Source organism: Danio rerio, chromosome 4 (genome assembly GCF_052040795.2).
Source record: "Danio rerio strain M-AB ecotype USA chromosome 4, GRCz13ab, whole genome shotgun sequence".
Lineage (NCBI taxonomy): Eukaryota > Metazoa > Chordata > Actinopteri > Cypriniformes > Danionidae > Danio > Danio rerio.
The window spans coordinates 3,212,241-3,232,763 of record NC_141024.2 but is presented as its reverse complement, the minus strand read 5'-3'; the positions used below and the strand labels follow the sequence as shown (position 1 = coordinate 3,232,763).

The window sequence follows — 20,523 nt, the reverse complement described above, 5'->3', positions numbered from 1 at the left end:
ACATTTGGAGAATGAACTTCAGCCCAAAGCAAACAGTCTGGATGTGCTTCTGCTGTTCTCTCTCTCCTACGGCCCACTTCTGTGTCAAATCTCCAGCATCCCAAGAGCAGTAAACGCGACTGTTTCTGTTTCCCACAATCCATCACACCTGGCAATAAGCTCTTGGGCTTTTTTTCTGCACTCATTTGAAAAAGCCTTTTATCGTGGGATTCCTGAAGGGTTAGTTGCGGCCACACTTATCAGGCTCCTGACGCAAACGCCAGCTCTTCTGGAGGAAGGATTGAGGTGCTGTTTGGGTGGAGGAAGAGGAATAACACATTTCACTTGGATTTCCTGGTGGGGCCGATTAGATTGGGGGAAGAGATTGGGCCGTCTGGGTTTGGAGAGAGTCAGTGTTTGGCCGACACTCAAGGGGCGCCACATCACATGCTCAGAAATGAAGAAGAAAGTGGAGTGGGCCAAAAAAAAGTGCTGCAAGACAGATTTGCGACAGGAAATGAGTGAGATCTTAGGAAGTCATTTTAGCAGTTCCAGAACTTCGGTGTGAGCAATTACTCCAGCTTTGTCCAGATGAATGTGGATATGCTTTATTTTTTATACTTTCTGGAGAAAATAACAAGTACTTGTGCGTAAAAACATCCAAGGGATTGGTCGGAAGCTGCTAAGTACATCCAGACAATTGTTATCGCAGAATTAAGCACGACAAGTTTATCAGTCGCTGTTGCTTTTGTTCTATGATAACACCCGTCTGCATGTACTTTATCCCACTTATTAAACAGCTGCTTTTCACAAAATATATATAACAAATTGATACTTATTTTTGTATTGAGCTGTAAAAAATCTTAATTATATAATTAAAGGCAAATCTGACAAACTAAAATCACTGAATGGAGCATGCAACCACGTACACATTATTCAGCCACTAGATGGTGCTGCAAGACAGATTTGTGACAGGAAATGAGTGTGATCTTAGGACGTCATTTTAGCAGTTCCAGAACTTCCGTGTGAGCGATTATTCCAGTTTTGTCCAGATGAATGAGGATATGCTTTATTTTTTATAGTTTCTGGAGAAAATGACTAAAACTTGTGCGTAAAAACCTCCAAAGGGATTGGCTGGAGCTGCAAGTAATAGATAAAGAACATCCAGATAGTTGATGGCACAACTAAAGCAGGACAAGTTAATCAGTAGCTGTTGCTTTATTCTGTGATAACACCCGTCTGCATGTACTTTATCCCACTTATCAAACAGCTATTTGTCACAAAACATACAAAAAATTGACACATATAATTGCATTGATCTGTAAAAATTCTTAATTATTTAATTAAAGGGTAATCTGACAATCTAAAACCACTGAATTGAGCATACACCAACCTATTCAGCCACTAGATGGTGCCAAAAAGGGCTGCAAGACAGGAAATGAGTGTGATCTTAGGAAGTCATTTTAGCAGTTCCAGAACTTCAGTGTGAGCGATTACTCCAGGTTTGTCAAGATGAATGAGGATATACTTTATTTGTCATAGTTTCTTGGAGAAAATGACAAGTACTTGTGCATAAAACATTCAAAAGAGTTGCCTGGAGGCTCCAGTATAGTTGCTAAGTAAGAGATAAAGTACATCCAGGCGGTTGTTATCACAGAATAAAGCACGTTTATCAGCAGCTGTTGCTTTATTGTGCAATAACACCCAGCTGGATTTGTTTTATCCCACTTATTACATGGCTACTTGTCATAGAACGTTAAAAAGAATTGAATTGAAAACAAATATTAACAAATGGTCAAGATTATTTAAGGGCTGTGTTATTCAGCGGTTGGTATCTGGGAATAACATACCTTGGAATATCACCACTGACTAATCAAAATCAAGCATTTCAGACAGCTGTATAATAAGGTACTCTAAATAGTTGCTAGGGTGTACTGGGTTGTTGCTAGGTGGTGTCTAGTGTGTTCAGAGTGGTTGCTGGGTTAATGTGGGTTGTTGTTAAGTGTTTGATTTGCTATTTATTTTTTTTATTTCATGTTTGCATGCATAAAATATTAAACATTAAAAGTGTATGTTTTATATACAGATATTTTTAAATAATTAGTTTATTATATTTTAAGAGAATCATTTGTGTTTATTTTAGTTTTCAGAGATGCTTTTAAAATGCCAGAAACTTTAGAAAGTAGGTTTTGGTTTAGCCTGTTTTGATATCACTGGTTATGTGATAGTGTGATTAATAAATGGTAATGATTTGTTCAAATCACACACTCAGTAAAGTCTGAACATTAGCTATGCCTCTATCAGCAGTGTTTTTATTGTGTTTGGGCTCCAGAACAGCCAGTTCATGGATGGTTTGTTTGAGTTAACTGCTTGGAAAGATTATCAGGAGCCAAGAGCACATAATTTAAGATAATTTAGCATTCATAATAAAAATCTATGACTCTCAGATGTATTTCTGTACTGTTCTCCGAAGAGATTGTTTTTAATCTGTTGATTTATGCATTTTTCTTGGTCATGAGGAAGTGTAATCTAGCAAATGAATGGGAGTATGCGAACACAAACAGGGTTTAGATGTATGAATTTCCTGGAATTCTACCACTATCCACAGGATGTGATGCAAGCAGCCAAATAATGTTTCATAACAAGAGTGCCAGGTTGTGGTCAGAATATTTGAGGCGATAGAACCTGCTGAGTTCGGCTGTGTATTATTGACGTCCAAAGCTGTCTGTAAAACATCGGATTGCTCTAATACCCTGAGAAAAACTGAGCATGTTTTGACTGTTTATAATACAAAAACTTAAACATTCTTAAATCAAAATGACTAAACATGCTACGTCTCGCTTTCATCAAAATAAGTTCAATATTTACATTTATCAATAAGATCAGAAAAATAAAGTTACGTTTGCATTTGAATCTTTTATTTTTCCAAATACATTTTTTTCTTTTGTTTTCGGCATAGACCTAATAGATATCGTAAATGATTATCTTCATTTTCTTTTATTAGTATCTTAATTTTGTTTTATTTAATACTTTTAAATAATTATGTCTTGATTTAAACATTTTAAATATTTGTGTTGTTTCTTTCCTTCCATAAAACAAAAACTATCTACCAGTTATGTCAGAAAAATTTAATTAAATGACATTTTAAAGTGCATCGTGTTGGTGCAGTGGGTAGCAGTGTTGCCTCACAGCAAGAAGTCGCTAGATTCGAGCCTTGGCTGGGTCAGTTGACTTTTTTGTGTGGAGTTTGCATGTTCTCCTCGTGTTTGCATGGGTTTCCTCCGGGTGCTCCGGTTTCCCCCACAAATCCAAAGACATGTGGCATCGGTAAATTGGTTAAGCTAAACTATCCGTAGTGTATGTGTGTGAATGAGAGTGTATGGATGTTTCCCAGTGATGGGTTGCAGCTGGCTGTGTAAACCATATGCTGGATAAGTTGGTGGTTCATCATGTTTATTGCTGAGCAACAAAAAAGCAGATTGAAATGAAATGATTCAGTTATGTTGTAAATGAAGACTTTTAAGAGGAGATGGATAGAGGACAATGTACAAGTCATCTGCAAGCAGCTCGACCAGTGTTTTCGCCAATGTGTTATTAATGGAATTGTTTATATTTTTACTGTAATAAATTCCTTATATAATGTTAAAAATTAAGCTGTGTTAGTCAATGGGATTTAATGCAACATTTTCTAGGTTTTTTTTTTTAAATATGACCATATGAATGAGGAAATTCCCCTTGGCAAATTTATTGTAACACGATTTGGTATATATTCAGCCCACAGCCCTCAACAGAGGTTTTTGGCCCTTTATAGGAAAAAGTTTGGGCACCCCTGGTATAAGTGTTCTTAATTTTGAGTTTAATTTTTCTAAACAGAAAGCAAGACTTGTATATCGTGCCATATTGTTTCTCAAATAAATGTGTTTTGATACATGAATGTTTGGATAAAAAACACAAATGATGGAACTTTTAAAGGCAACAGTTTAGTTGACATTTTTATTGGTTACTTTATTTTTACGTATTTTAGTTTTACGTAATGAAATCAAATATACTCAAAACCACGCTCAAAACATTAAAAAAAGGTTCTAGTTTTAGGGCAAATTTATCAGACAGCAGTGTAGTAAAAATGACTGTTGTTCCGTTGAGCATTTGAACATGCAACTATGGTCAAAACTATCCATTTACACAAATCTAGGAAAATGAAAATGTCCTAAAATTCCACATATATTCACCCTGAAATCCACAACCATTCACAATAACAGAAAGAGAGAGAAAAAAAAGGACAATGAAATGAGATTTTCAGCTTTTGTTCTCCTCTGTAGATTCACTCTTAGAACAGGTGGCCAAATCCACTTCCTTATTAAAGCAAAAGAAAAGATCAGGAAACGGGGCATTTTCCTCACAAACAAGCCCTGTGTCTTCTGGAAACGATTAGAGGAGCACAGTTGTTCAGCCAGGCATATGATAAAAGAGAAGTCTGGACTTAAAAGCCGCTCTTCTTCTCTCCTGAGAGTGTGAATACAGCCTTGGAGATGGAGAGATCAGAGCACGCAAACATCTACACGAACAGCTGTGTCACGCTTATGTCTTAAGCACAGGAATAAGCTCATCTTTTAGTATTGCTTATTTAGGGGTAGGGATTTAAACTCTTTAGTGTTAAACTGGTGTAACTCGCACTGCAACACTGGCATAGAGATAATAAAGCTGACTTCTGAAATCTGTTGCAGATTTATTTTCTCCTTATGTGCAGATTCTACAAATTGTACAGATTTAGTCACAGGAAAGGCTCATGACATATTTTATTGCTGGAGGGAGCCTTGGTGAACAGTTGAGTTCACTTTTAACCCTTTAAACCACAGATGTCAAACTCAGTTTCTGAAGGATCACAGCTCTTACACAGCTTAGTTCCAACCCTAATTAAACAGACCTGATCAAATTAATTGACTCCTTTAGGCTTGTTTGAAATCTAAAGGTAAAGCTGTGGTCACACTAGAGTTTAAGCATGCGAAATTCTGTCGTGCGGCGCTGCGAAAAACTTCTTTTAAGTTTCTGTCCAGAGAGGTCATGTTTTGAGGTTCATGTTTCTCACCCAGTCAAGTGATGCGATTTTGCAGGTCAGAGTTCACCGAGCTTGAACTTTGCACCGCAGCGACCTGAGTAACTTGATGCATGACCCTGCGTTTCCGGTCTGACGCATTCGCGTGCATATGATTGGAAGTCTTTGGGGAGAAAAGTCTTTAGAGTGTTGAAGCAGGGTTGGAACTGATCTGTGCAGGGCAGATCAGAACCTAAATTTAACACCCCTGCTTTAAACCGGCTGTGTCATTTCAAATCTGCATAGGAACAGTTATTTCCAGGACCTTTGGTTTCTCTGTTTCTCAGTGGTGAAATGATCCTTTCCAGCATCTAAACCAGAGGTGCCCAAACTCAGTCCTGGAGGGCCAGTGTCCTGCAAAGTTTAGTTCCAACCTCAATCAGAAACACCTGAGCCAGCTATTTAAGCTTCTACTAGGCTTTCTAGAAACATTCTTGCAGGTGTGTTGAAGCAAGTCAGAGCTAAAATTGGCAGGACACTTGCCCTTCAGGACCGAGTTTGGACACCTCTGATCTAAACATCTTAAAAGTTTTAAGGTGCATTAATTTATCAGAATCTATTACTCATCTAAAACATCTAACATTATTCGAGTAATGTTTATTTCCAGAACCTTTACTTTCTCTGTCTCTTAATGGTGAAATGATCTTCCCAGATCTCCGCACAGATATGCCAACTGACCCAGCTGAGGCTCTAACCAGCAACCTTCTTGCTGTGAGGCGACATCGCTACCCACTACGTTGTCGTTTATTTGGAATATTATAAAAAAATTTAAATCCAGATGCATCAAATATGCATATTTATACATGCAAGAGCCTTTTCTAGCTATTAATTTGTATGCCAGACTTGACAGTGTTCATATTTTGAAGCAGCTGCTTTTTGCTGCGTATATTGTGTTACATTTTTCTCATTATTGTCCATGTGAAGAATCTTAAATCTCTGCGGATATTCCTGAAGCGTCCACATAATCTGTTTAGTCCGTTTTTTTAGGCCGTTTTCTTCATTAGTATGCATTAACTGAGAAATTACACCTGCACGAGTGAGGACAGGCGAGACAGTTACTTGGAAGCAGGTCTCTTTGTGGGAGTTATTTTAGGTCCCAGGCAAATTTTATCCTACAGTAATTGTGTTACGGGTATTGTCTTCTGAAGAAAGACTGAGAACAGTAAGTGGGTTTGAAAATCCGGGGTATTAAAATGTGCTCTCGGCGCAGCGTTTCCATCCATCAGCCGGTAGGACACGCACAATCAGTTTTAGCGAGAAACTCCGTAACCCAATTACAGTGAGTCAGCTCGTCGTGTCCCTGTGAAAACCCCGCGCTCATCAGCTGATGAAAGTCATATTTCAGGATTACGCCGTCGCACAAGCTCACAGCTATTTAAATGAATTTCTCTCAAGGCTTGTCTTGTGTTTCCGAGCTTCGCACCTATGATACAGCATGTGCTTTTATGAGTCTGTATGATCATCAAAGACGGTCGCTGGTGCTCGTCTGGAGTCCTCGGAGGATGATAGCAGCTCTTCGCCATCGCTAATCAAAGCACGGCGCTTCTTTTGCATACCATCCAGCTTTTGCAAAACATGTAAAAAGAAAGATTTATGATTAACATCAGTGCGTTTATTTTAATGAATGTGAAGGGAGAGTCATGCACGTGCAGCAATGACCAATAGATCGTAGGTCTCAATAGGACCAACACACTTTATTGAACATCAAGTCAAGTCAAGCTTCATTATCATTCCACTACATGTGTGGACATACAGAGGAACTAAATGTCATGTCTCGCAGGCCACAGTGCTACATAAATTAATCATAAACACAACACTGGACATAAGAGCTATTTTAAAAAAGACTATTCATATCTAAGGCCCCTTTTACACTGTCTGGTCTTAATGTCCAATTCCAATTTGTTGCTTATATCAGATTTATTTGCCTGTCCGTTTACACATTCTTTTAATTGTGACCGATATCTGATTCATGTGTTTACACTTGCTATGCAATTTACGATGTCGTGCATGTGTAAAGGCGGGTTTTAGCATCTGCACCACACTAGCCACAATGGAAGAAGTAGTCTTGCGAAATATGCAGAGTTCACCCAATTTTAAAATGATTTTTAAGCTGGGGAGGAGGGAAAGGGCCGTCATCGCCGCTTGCACCTATGGTTTATATGTGGTGCCCTCCACCATTCAGAGAACATTGTGGGTACGAGAGAGATCTCAAGTCTGGTGGGAGCAAGTTGTGGCGACTGGCCACTTTCCTCCCTTATGATTCCTCAGTTGTTGTTGTTTACCACGTTGGCGTCTCCACACACGCTCTTCCTTCTACATCATTTAACCGCTGAAAAGCACCACATTGTCGCAAGTTTAATAACGTACAAAACGAAATGCCTTAATAAATCTGTCTGTGTACATGATAGTTCTCTTTTCACATATCTGATTTATATCTGATTTATTTCCACAAATGAAGGAGACCTGAAAGCGATCTCTGAATATCTGAATGCATGCGTTTTTTCGTGTTTACACGGTCATAGAACAGATCCGATCTGTGTCACAAATGAGCATAAAATCCGGATTGGGCCACATTAAAATGCCAGTGTAAACGGGGCCTATACTATACCTATCTATGCACATAAGACAGGCTATACAAATACTTTTACATGAGACTGAACAATGTTATGCATTGTTGTGCAAACATGTACACATAGACATCACCTGTAACTGCAGGTTACCTATGCTTATATGCTTATATATAATAATTGAACTGTTAAAAGTTACTTGTTAATTAGTTAAAGTAATTAGTAACTAATACAGTTATGGTAACTAACAACCTTACCTTTTCTGAATTAAATTGAATGCAGTAATGTGCACCTTTTGTAAACAATAATCATTGTGAAAAGCGGTATACAAATAAACTTGAAGCTCTCTGGACGCCTCAGTGGAATGACATCATGTGTCTTCTAGTAAACAGAACTGACTTAGTCTGAATTCAAACATTACAGTCTTCAATGTGAAACTTCTGCTTCTCGTCGCTGAAATTTATCATGACAGTACCCAAGCTGCTTTCTCTGTCAGCTTTCAGTTTTTATGCTTTGTGATTGTGATGGCTGAGCTCATTAAATTTAAAGTGTAAAGCTAGAAAGCACATCTAGAACATGTATCAGCCACTCAAAATTACCAATGAATGATTTTTAACTGAGGTTGATTAAGGTTTATTTATTTATGTTTGTAATTAGCATACTATTTATGCATGATTACATTTATTATACAGCATTCGGTTCATTCAAGTGAAATAGTGTCCTAAATTAGTAATATTAGCAAGTAATTTTAATCAGCACATATAAATAAAAACATAAATCAATTTATATTAAACATTTATAGTGTTAAATCATGCATTAATATTATCAATAATACTATTGTTCATATTATTAATAATAATTATTAATAGGAATATTTAGTATTATTACAAATTAATTATTATTAAAATTAATAATTTTATTATTATTATAATTATTATAATTAATAGAATTAATTATTTATTAATAATTACTATTATTAGTAGCAAATTAAAAAAAGGGCCATTAACAGAAATATGCATTACATCAGTGTTTCTCAACCACGTTCCTGGAGTACCATCAACACTGCATGTTTTGGATGCCTCCTTCGTCTGTCACACCCATTAAAGGTCTTTCAGTCTCTGAGCTGATAATCTACAGTAAGTCAGGTGTGTTTAGATGACATAGAAAATGTGCAGAGCTGGTGGTCCTACAGGAACATGGTTGAGAATTGCACTACATTATGGTAATAGAGAGGAAGATGCTCTCAGTTTTCATGCATAAAAGGCTGTATAGATAAATTAATATGAATCTTTTATTTATGCATGTTTTCTATTTAGACTAAATGCATCTTGGACGTGTTCTTGACAGTTTTCATGAGCCTCGCTCTTTGAGCTCTAAGCGACTAAGTGTTGACTCAGTGAGTTTTAATAGTTGGCGACATACAGCGTCATTCCAGACAAATGTGGAGGCCGAACACTCCGGACATATAAATCTCCCCAGATGCGTCATGGGTTGAGTTTGAGGCCGTGCAGTTATTCAGCCGAGCCTCATCACAGAAGCAGAAATGAGCAAGAGAGAGAGACTGATGGAAAGATTAACAATGCTTGGAATCCATCTCATGATTTCACATCCTCTGTTAAAGTAGATCTTTCCCACAATTCCCTCCTGCTGCAGTGGTGGATACAGTAGCAAACGCTGCAGGTTGTGTTTCCATTCCACTCAGAAAGAAGGCGTGGCCTGACTGAGTGCCATCTTTGATTGGTGGATGATGGATTGACGCTTGTAATAAAAAGAGAGGAAGGTACTTGGACTGTGCCTTCTTGACGCATTCCTTGTGTTTATAAAAACATGTCTGCAAGGTGGGGGAAAAACCTGAAAGTCTACAGTCATCTCTCGGGCCCCCCACTTCCCCCAAGGCTCGGCTCCGTGAAAGCACACTTTTGTGCTCCGGTCCCCATTCCCTCTGCTGAGGTGGACTTCCACTGTTTTTCCTGGCAGACTTTGGACAAACACGCACCAAATTACGTCGCAAGTAAGCCCCCTGTGTCAAACACATGACAAATAGTTTCATTTGGCATTATTGGGGAAAGTGAAGGAAGTTAACGAGCATTCTGGAGAGAGGGAAGTGTTTTGGGTCAATCGAGTCATCGTGTGACAGCCGAGCAAACAAGCTGTTCATAGGTTTACTGGAGGTGTTTAGTCGGACTGTGTTTTAATCCTGATTTGGTTGAACTGGGCTTGATTGATTTGTTTAAATTTAACTATAGATATTTAGCTTGGATCAGATCCATTATGCCAAAACATATACCTTTCTATCAATTTTGTGGACAAAAACACATCAATTTCTAGATTTCTGGATCAATTTCAATGTGGAATAAAAGAAAATTCAATTTCAGTTTAGTAATTTATATTTTAGATGATTATGTGGCAAAGAGTTAACGTATAGTAACTTACAGTTTCAGTGGTTTGTTTAAAGGCATAGTATTACATTTTACTATACATATTTCAGATGCTTTTATAAATAGTGCTTCCTTGCAATTACAAAATGCTACATTTTGCATTTAAGTTGGAGTTTAGCTTGCTAGTTTGTCAAAGTCTTGTCTGAATGAATGGTTGATGCATTTGGTGAGATTGGAAGAACTAAAAGTTTAGTACTTTGGTAGATTAGACGGTAGATTGGTTGTTTTGTCAGAATGGTTTGTTGGTTGGTTGCAAAATTGATTGTTGGGTTGGTAGAATTGTGGCAAAGTGGTTGGTAGATTTACTTGTTGGTCAGTTTGTAGATTGATTTTTCGGTTAGTAGAATTGTGGTTAGTTGGTTTGTAGATTTACTTGTTGGTTAGTTTGTAGATTAATTGTTTGGTTGGTAGAATTGTGGCAAGTTAGTTTGTTGGTTGATAGATTTACTTTTTGGTTAATTTGTAGATTGATTGTTTGGTTAGTAGAATTGTGGCAGGTTAGTTAGTTGGTTGGGAGATTTACTTGTTGGTTAGTTTGTAGATTAATTGGTTACTGAAGTCATGGGTTGTTGGTTGGCTGATTTATCTGTTACTTGGTAGATCGGTTGGGTTGACATGTTTATTTGTACTTGTTTTGTCGATAGGTAGGTAGGTTATAGATGATAATTTGGTTTGTTTGCTAGTTGGTGGATTAATTTGTTGATTGGAAGATTGGTTTATTGGGTTTTGGTAGATTGGTTTGTATGTAGACTAACTGGTTCATTAGTTGGTCGGTGGATAGATTGGTTGGTGAGGGGATTTATTTTTTGTTGTTAGATTGGTTGGTTGGTTGGTTGGTTGGTTGGGTGGTTGGTAAATGGATTGTTTTGAGAGTTGGTACAGTAGATTGTTCATTTTGTTAGTAGAGTTGCTTTTGTTGTTTTAGTAGATTGATTCAGATTTGTTTGACAAGTTAGTTAAGTTGGCTAATTGGTTGTACTAGCTAGTTGATAGATAGATGATAGATAGATAGATGATAGATAGATAGATAGATAGATAGATAGATAGATAGATAGATAGATAGATAGATAGATAGATAGATAGATAGATAGATAGATAGATAGATAGATAGATAGATAGATAGATTTTTAAAGTGTTAAGTAGCACTACTAATTACATGAAGGATGGTCATGTGTGAACTGACAGACTGTACCTCTATTTACCCACATTTGCTTTATTTTCCTTATATCTGGGGTCGCACACAGGACATGTTTGAGTCAGATTCCACAGAGACACACAGGCTGAGCTGTTGAAAACCCATTTAAAGAGCACTTATGATGCTGAAGCGATTCAGCATGTGTGTTGAGGAGGGGAGTGTGTTTATGAGTTGTCAGGCTGATTAAGGAACCATCCAGAATGCAGTTTTAATTGAAGCGGTTTTGCTCTCTTGCTTCCAAAAACAGCGCAGCTACACATTCCTGTCGCGAGTGCGCCGTCCTCAACATCAAAGCCCAACCACCAACCATGCGGGCTATTAGCATACACTCTGAAATCAACCGCTCACCTGCTTCAACAGCCCGAAAATGAGGACGCATTCATCCAGCACTTGAGGCCAGTGTATACACACACATATATTGAGTGTTTGCCAATAGCCCTGATTCTCGTCGAGCCTCATAAATAATTAATTGAAGCGGGATGATAAAGAGCCTCATGCTCATATTTGTCCTCAGTTACACTTGTGATGTTGGAGTGGGTTCAGAGCGCTCTTCACGTTGTCAGGTTTGCTGTATTTTGAGCATCTGTTGGATGTCGGGATCGAAGGTCACCTTGACCGTAAGCGAGGAAACACTGAGATGAACTTCAGAACCGCTGCAGTGATTTCTTTCAGAGGTCAGTAATGAGGGCTCACTATGCTATGACCCTCTATTAAAGATTGTTGTGATTATGAATCAATGTAATTGGGAGGTATTAAAAAGCATGCACTTGTGTTTACAATAGGCTTATTATTTTTTTTGCTTCAGCGGTTTTCATCTACCATTCTAGGACCGGCTGTTCTTCCAAAAAAATTCAGATTTTTGGCCCAGCGAAGAGTCTCTGAGCACGTTTTTGGGTCAGATCTGTTGTACCAAAACATGTCAAGCTGTGGTTTCTATGCAACAGCTGAACTAAACAAATTCAGCTGTAATGGATAAATAGATATAGTTTTATTTATTTGATCTTTGTGTTTATCTAGTTTTGTGGTTCAAAACACATCAAGCTCTGGTTTATAAAGTATGCAACAAAAGATAAAACAAATTCAGTTTTCAATTCTGCCATTTAACGTTTAGTTAGTTATGAGGCAAATAATAAATGTAATTGACATGTATTGTTTTTGTTTGTTTGTTTGTTTGTTTTTTTACAAATTCAGTGGTTTGTTTAAAGGGATAGTTCACCCAAAATTAAAATTCTGCAAGGTTTTACTCACCCTTGATTTGTTCAGATCATATTTTCCTACTAGGGAAGTCAATATGTGCCAGCATATCTTCAAAATATATTTTTTTGTGCTCAACAGAAGACTGAAACTCTAAATATAGATTTAAAACCACAAGAGGGAAAATAAACGATCATGTGATTACATTTTTTACAAAACTTTCTCTTTAAATTCTCACATATTAAGTAGTTCACACACTTTCTTGCTCATCACCTTCTATAATTTGACAGATCTATGGGGTTTGATCTTATCTGTCTGATATTCAGATGAATGGGTGGAGCTTAACAATAATAGGCATGGATGATGTCATCAATGGTCAAAATCATTTTCGAGGTGAGAAAGTTATTGTGCTTTTGATGAAAGATTTGCCAAGAGATTCTGAGTGGTTGGCAGAGGATTGCTTAGTGGTTCCTAGGGTGTGTTGGATGGTTGCCGAGGTGTTGCCAGACAAAGCATTGATTTTCTTTAGAGAAATACCAAATTGCATGGATCATTTGTTCCAGAGCAGTCCAGGATCACATATTTAAAACAGTTTTGACTTTGTTTTATTTTTGCAATCCTTACACCGCAATCAACATTGATATGAACCCTCATTATGCAGTGCATTTAGGTTTGTTTTAACCTAGAAGTAAGACTATGACATCATCAATTATAATGTCTAACCAATATCGATATATAAGGAATTTTTATGTGGTTTAAGTTCAGTTTAGAAATTTCTAATAATTTCACACTTTAAATGAAAATACAGAATGGTTTTTATTCGGGGGGGGAAATTGTTTAATGAAACAAAGATTCTTAAATTATGGCGATAGTATAGAGCACAGGTGTCAAATCCAGTTCCTGGAGGGCTGCAGCTCTGCACAGTTTAGTTCCAACCCTAATTAAACACCACTGATCAAACTAATTGAGTTCTTCAGGCTTGTTTGAAACATACAGGGTTGGAACTAAACTGTGCAGAGCTGCGGCCCTCCAGGAACTGGATTTGACACCTATGGTATTGAGAGATTGAATGCATCATGAGGGTTTTACAGTGAGTGAAATTACTGTAATGTCTTAGATCAAACAAAGAAGTACATTTAGATGTAATTAATATATTGGTGCTCTTTGGATAAGGGATTCATAAAGATAAGCAGCAAATTCATAAGTCCAAGGCACTCGAAAAGTAAGTGAAAAAATTCATGGAAAACATGGGAAAGCTAGGTTGCTGCCAGAAGTGGTGTTAGTGAGACCAGCAGGGGGTGTTTAACTTGTGGTCTGTGTGGGTCCTAACGCCCCAGTATATTGATGGGGACTCTATAGTGCTCAGTTAACACCATCTTTTCGATAAAACATTAAACTGCGGTCCTGACTCTCTGTGGTTGTTAGAAATCCCAGGATGTCCTTCAAAAAAAGAGTAGGAGTCTAACCCTGGGATCCTGGCAACATTTGCCGACTGGCCTCTGTCCATGGCTTCCTAACCATCACCATATCATAATTAGCTTCATAACCAATCAGCTGGTGTGTGGTGTGCGGGCTGGCGCAATATAGCTGCCGTTGCATCATCCAGGTGGATGCTGCACGCTGGTGGTGGATTAAAAAAAAAAAAACATGTGAAAAGTGCTTTAAGTGTCCAGAAATGTGCTATATAAATGTAATTATTATTATTAATTATATCTCAAAGTAATGGTCATGTTAATAAAGGCTTTTTCATTTTTTCACTTACGTTTTAAGTGCTTTGGACTTATGAATGTGTTTTTTACTTTAATGTCTTCTGTGTTTTTGTCATTGAAGAACGTTGCAACATTACCACTCTTATTTTTTTAATCTGAAACCTTCTTGATTCGACTCAGCAACCGCCTCTTGTAACATCATGAAAGTCTGTGACTGTGAATTGCTTGTTTTGGCTGATTGGCAGTTCTTCTCCCTCTTCCCGTCATCTGTGACGTCTGAGGGTATGATCAACTTCCTCTTTTCACTGAACATTAAACAAGCATGACTCTCAGAACTAACAGCACACTCGCTGACACAATGCATGTTTCAGATGATTCACGTTAATGTTCAGATAGCTAAAAACCATTGCAGTCTGTGACACTATCCCACAGTTCCATCCCAGAGGATGCCTTTCTGCATAGAGAACATTCTCCATTCACATCCAACCACAGGAGCGTGCCTAGAGAACAGGGTTGGAGGTGAAATTATGCTTTTATACTTGTCGTCTTGTGCCAAGCCGGGGTTTATGCTAGAGCTGATGTACTAGGAGGGAAAATTGAATCTTCTCCCAGACTTAATCCTCCATCGCTCCACCTGTAATGCGTTTTGGACTCACACGTTTGGTTCCCCCACACAAGGCAGAGTTATATTTCAGCTTTTCTATGAGCACAGAGTGTCTGATTATTTATCACGGGCCGGGCGAGATGTTTCAGGCGGCTTTTAAAATGTTTCGGGACTTGCAAATAGGTTTAAGTGTAAACACCTCCACATTGGGCCAGCGTCTGTGTACAATTATTCCTTTCTCAAGTATAACTTTGGCTTTCCAGTGGGACTGAATGTACAAGAGTACATGAAACCGGCTCTAAATAACCTCTTGGTTTTTGTTTTAATGTTTTTTATGGATGTTATTTTGTGTAGAGTGTTGCTTTAGTTGTTATGCGTTTTTTTATTATTATTTTATTAATCATAGGTTATTTTATTGCACATACAAATACAGTCTCAGCTATACAGTAAGAAATAACAGCATAAATACAAACAAGTAAACTAATTATTACAATCAGGCTAAGAACTAAAAGGTATCCATAACTGCCAAATATCATCAGACTTTGATGTTTGTCATAAGTGAGTTTGTTTAGGGAAATAACGTACTTGAGACAACCACATTTTAAAAGAGGATACCTGAGGAGATGACCACAGTAACCTTTAGGGTGCACTCCCTAAAAATAATTTATTTGGCCCACATCTAATATGCTGACACAACTCTCATCCATTCATTCATTTTCTTTTCGGCTTGGTTATTAATGTGGGGTCGCCACATCGGAATGAACCGTCAACTTATCCAGCATATGTTTTACGCAGGGGATGCACTTCCAGCCGCAACCCATCTCTGGGAAACATCCATACACCATTCACACACATACACCACTGAAGATTTAGCTTGCCCAATTCACGTATACCACATGTAAACCGGAGCACCCGATGGAAACCTACTCCAACACGGGGAGAACATGCAAACTCCACACATTAACGCCAACTGACCCAATCAGGGCTCAAATCAGCAACCCTCTTGCTGTGAGACGATTGTGCTACCCTCTGTGCCACCGTGACGCCCCCATAATGTAGATAACTATAAATAGTTTAAATAAACGATCACCTAAATTCAAAAAAACTACTTACGCTTTAGCTCATAGATCTGTTTCTTGTGTAATTTAATGTTTAAGAATGCATTAGTTAAGTGTGGAAGTATGATTAATAAATGCTGTACAATTATTTTTCATAAACAGATCATGCTAGTGATTACATTAACTATTGCAACATTATTGTAAAGTAAAATTTAATAGAATTTCTCTCTCTATAAATTAAAACAAATACCTGAAGTACCACCATAGTTTTAAAAGAAATGTATATTAAAATTGTTATCGCATTTACTTATTAATTAGATGTTGCAGATCAGATAAAGTATGCTTTTTGTTAAAGTGATGACTTTGTTAAAAATAAATAGTTCAAAAGGCAAAGGTTTTAAATGCATTACAAAGATCAAGCTTTCCTAAAATGCCATAATGCCAGCTGATCTTTTCCCTCACACTTATTGCATTAACCTCTGCTGACCTGACATCATGACAGAGGATTTAGGCATTTGTTTTGACAGGCCGCTTGTCTCCCTGATGCTTTATGTCCACACGTCTGCTCCCCTTATCCTCAGAAACACTTCCCTCTTGCAATCTTTCCATGCAATTTTTATCCTTATCTTTATTTTGCTGTTCGGAGGACATGACGCAAAGACTTAATATTAGTTGGCCCTTGACTGACCCAGGAACTGAGACCGGAAGACACTGTTTTTCCAAACAAGCACTCCCACATTCCCTGTAGCCGCTCCTCGGCAGGGGGAGGCCGGGAAACGCAGATCTGGACATCCATCAGGGCCTCGGATGCCAGTGTGGGCCCGTCCAGCAGAGGGACGGTGCTTATTCCTGTGCTAGAAAGCAGTTTCTCCCTGTGGGATTCTGCCCACGCTGATGAGAGCCCGTCTGAATGGAAACCAGACTTCGGACTGCCAACATTCATCTGATTGCTGTTTGATCTCATGCAACGATATGGGAATCATGTTTACCAGTGAATGTTCACTAGATACAAGGAAAATCGGTCAGCAAGGAGAAAATCGAAGAGCAATTTTCCATCGTCAGGTGATTTTGATGTTTGATCTCAATCAGGAATTGTTTGCAGTGAAAGTTAACAAGCTGCAAGGTTTTATATTTTAAAGAGAAAAGCAGTCAACAGGATCCAGTCTACCTGGTAATCAGATAAAAGCATAAAGATGCCATTTCATAGGGAGGAGTCTTTGTTAAATGGTTATAAATCAGTCAAAATAGCTGAAGTGAAGTGGGTTTTTATGTGAATTAGGTTTGGTTTTGCTGGGATTGATGGTTAAGTGAAGGTTACACTCTTAAAAATTAATTAGATATTGATGGTTCCATGAAAAACATGTAACCTCCCAACAACCTTTTCATTTCACAAAAGGTTTTGAGAGTGGAAAATGTTTATTTAGATAAAGAAAATATGCTTGATTTAGTTTGTCAACCCTCCCATTTTCTCCCTGATTCTCCCGTATTTTACAGTTCAATCCTGCTATTATCCCGTAAAGGTATTTTCCCATATTTCTCCCGTAATTTTAGTGTTTCTCTGAAGGGTGGCAAATAAACATTAAAGAGCCGATCCTCCCTATACACAACCCATACCACCGACACACCAGAATACGCCCCTTGCTCTTAAATGTGAGTCTGTTCTGTGCTTTCGCTTTGTTTAGGCATGAAAACACTTTGAAATAAATATAAAAACGGCGGGATTATCTTTCCTTTTCATTACAGATACCGTCTCTCCATCATATGCAATCCTCAAAACAGTCGTATAGCGGTGCGTGACTGTCAGCTGATGCGCTGTGATAAATAGATCCTGTTTCCTAAACAGATTCTGCACACGCGATTTGAAGCGAAGTGAAAGTCTGGGTTTTAGGTGCGTGTTTAAACAGACATGTACACGTAATTAATATTAATAACATCTAAAGACGTTGATCTTGGTGTTTTTTTTTTTTCAAACACAACTAATTTTATCCTAAATGAGCATAAAAAGTTCGGAAAGCAATTGAATGCTTTCATTATAACGTTAGATGTGTGCATTTTTAAAGTGACACCTGTTATTTAATGTAATCAAACGAAAAAAAAATCTAAATAAATAAGAGATTCATTCGTTGCTCTTTATTTAGAATGTGTAAGCTATACAGTGAAGAAATGGCTAATGAGATTTGATAGCTTGATTCTATTTCATTATAATAGCTATTAATTTTAATAAGCTCAACTGTTTGCGAATGTATTTGCTGCTAATGTATACTATTTACTTTTTTCTTTTGTAAATAATAATAATAATAAAACATACTAGTGAGCATTTAACTGTTTATTTACAATGAAACAGCTCCAAATGAACATATTTAGTAATTTGGGGATTTTTTAAAGGGGCTGAGGGTGTTGGGGAAATCCCGGTCACACTTTACAATAAGGTTCATTATTAATGTTAATTAATGCATTTACTAACATGAACAAACAATGAACAAAACATTTACTACTGTATTTGTTCATGTTAGTTAACGTTAGTTAATGAAAATACAGTAGTTCATTGTAAGTTCATGCTAACTCATGGTGCATTAACTAATGTTAACAAGCATGGACTTGGATGTTAATAATGCATTAGTAAATGTTCAATTATGATTAATAAATGCTGTACATGTGTTGTTCATGATTAGTTCATGCTAGTTAACTAATGAACCTTATTGTAAAGTGTTACCGAAATCCCTTATTATGGTGGGCATATCCCTTTTCACATCTGAATCTCGACAGGTATGCTAATAATGCTATTTTAGTGGAAAGATTTAAGAATCCCCCTTCCCGAAAAACTTGGCATGTGTTGGTAGTAAACAGCTTATATAAATTATTAACAAGTGTTTAACTGAAAGTTACTGTTACTGATCTATAATATGTTCAAGTCAAAATCACTGCATGACTACTAGAACTTCTATGTTAAGCTGCTTTGACACAATATACATTGTAAGAGCACCAAATACAGTAAATAAACATGAATTGAATTGACTGTACTGTATATGTTAAATGTGTACGTCCAAACACACTTAAAATATGACTTTTGCTGCTTGTTCAAACTACATATTTAAATTGATTTGAAACAGTACAATTCTTAATGTTTTTTTAGGACAGCACAATTGTTTTATGTTTAATCCATCTAAATTGGTTGAAAAACAAAGAGTTAAACTAATTTATTTGTGTTGGCAACACAAGGAGATGTGTGGAATAGCATTTTTTACAGTGCAGGTAAAGTTTTAATATATATATAAAAAACAGAAACATTACACAGAAAAATAAAAGCCTGAATGTTAAATAGATATAATAAAAGCATTTGAATTATTATTGTTTTCTCCACTAAATGTGATCTCGCTGCATTGTTCTCCTGCACATGAGCAGCTGAAATCAATAAATGAGCTGAAGGATGCGCTGAATGGGCTCGGGATGGTCGTCTAGCGGTGGATGCGGAGCTCAGCGCGCGCTCGGGGTTTAAGGACCGCCTCACGAGCGACGGGACAGCCGCCAATATGATCCAAAAGTCAAGGAAATCTTTCAGCAGCGAGAGTTTCCACGCGTGAAAACGGCCCGGGAGCGAGAACAATAATCCAGGGGGAGAAACAAAGAGAGAGGGAGGGAGGGAGAGATCATTGACTGATCCTGATGATGATGAAGAGGAGGAGGAGGAGGATGATGATGGTGGCCTAGAAACATCAGGAGTTATTCCTCGATCGGATCGTAAGACGATGGGGGATTTTACGCATTGCGAAGCAAAGGGTCTCGCTTTTCTCCTCCGCTACTTTTGACGCGAGGATGCGTTGAAGGCGAACTCGTGGCAGCCACTCACGTGAGAACGGAACAGCGGCTCTGCGCATTAATGCGTGTGTGCGCGAGCGCGTACGCGTGCTCTCCCGTGACCGATGGCACTGGAATCCGTGCGCAACGGCTATGTGCGCACTTGTGTCACTCCCGTGGAGCAGGACTGCTGGCACTCGTGCTTGCGAAGCCGTAGAAGCCTCTCGTCGGCCGTGTGCGTCGCCTCGCTGTCCGTGCTCCTCGCGCTGCTCTGGGACGCGGAGCGCACACACGCGCACTCGGGCTCTCACTTGGTGACGCTCGTGGAGCTCGTGTGGCAGCTGCTCTCGCCCGTCCTCACGCTCGTGTGTGCCTTCTTCTGGGTGGGTGTGTATCTGCTCCGCTGCGGGGTGCTGATCCGCACGGCAGTGTTCCTGCTCACCGTGTGCCATCTGGGCGAAGCGGCGGCGCAGTCGCTGCTGGATGCGCAGCAGCTGTACTCATTCACGGCCACCGCGCTGGTGCTGCTCGCCTGCCTGGCCAGCGGGGCGCTCATGGTGGTGCGGCTGGGTCAGGGCATCTCCGTGCTGCTCTTCATCAGCATCATCAGGACCGTGTCGCTTCTGTCGCTGCAGAAAGTGCGCGCCAGCTGGAGACCGTACCTGGCGTACCTGCTCGGGCTGCTCGGGGTCCTGCTGGCGAGGTATGCGGACAGGCTGCTGCCGGAGCAGGGCGCATCACACCGGGAGGGATCGAGGGGAGATATTCCGGTATTTAAGAGGCGCAGGAGGTCCAGCTCCGTAGTCTCGTCAGACATGGCACAGCACGGCCAGTCCAGAAGCAAATCGCACAGGAGGACATCTCTGCCCTGCCTGCAGAGAGAACAGGTACG

The 20,523-nt window shown here is 38.8% G+C and overlaps 1 protein-coding gene across 27 annotated transcripts in view; it reads left to right on the top strand.

Annotated features, from left to right (window-relative positions):
* pde3a (phosphodiesterase 3A, cGMP-inhibited) overlaps nucleotides 1–20,523 on the top strand; it is a 176,992-nt gene that overhangs the window by 36,174 nt on the left and 120,295 nt on the right. For 24 of the 27 annotated variants that reach the window (XR_015482407.1, XR_015482406.1, XR_015482404.1 and 21 more), the window contains exon 1: nucleotides 19,259–20,518. The exons of the other annotated variants lie outside the window; for them this stretch is intronic. Coding sequence is in view for 5 of the 24 variants with exons in the window: in XM_087247804.1 (XP_087103930.1) it covers nucleotides 19,757–20,518 (762 nt within the window). In the remaining 19 variants the exon portion in view is untranslated. Of the gene's footprint in view, nucleotides 1–19,258; nucleotides 20,519–20,523 lie in introns of those variants that run through there. 27 annotated transcript variants of the gene reach the window in all.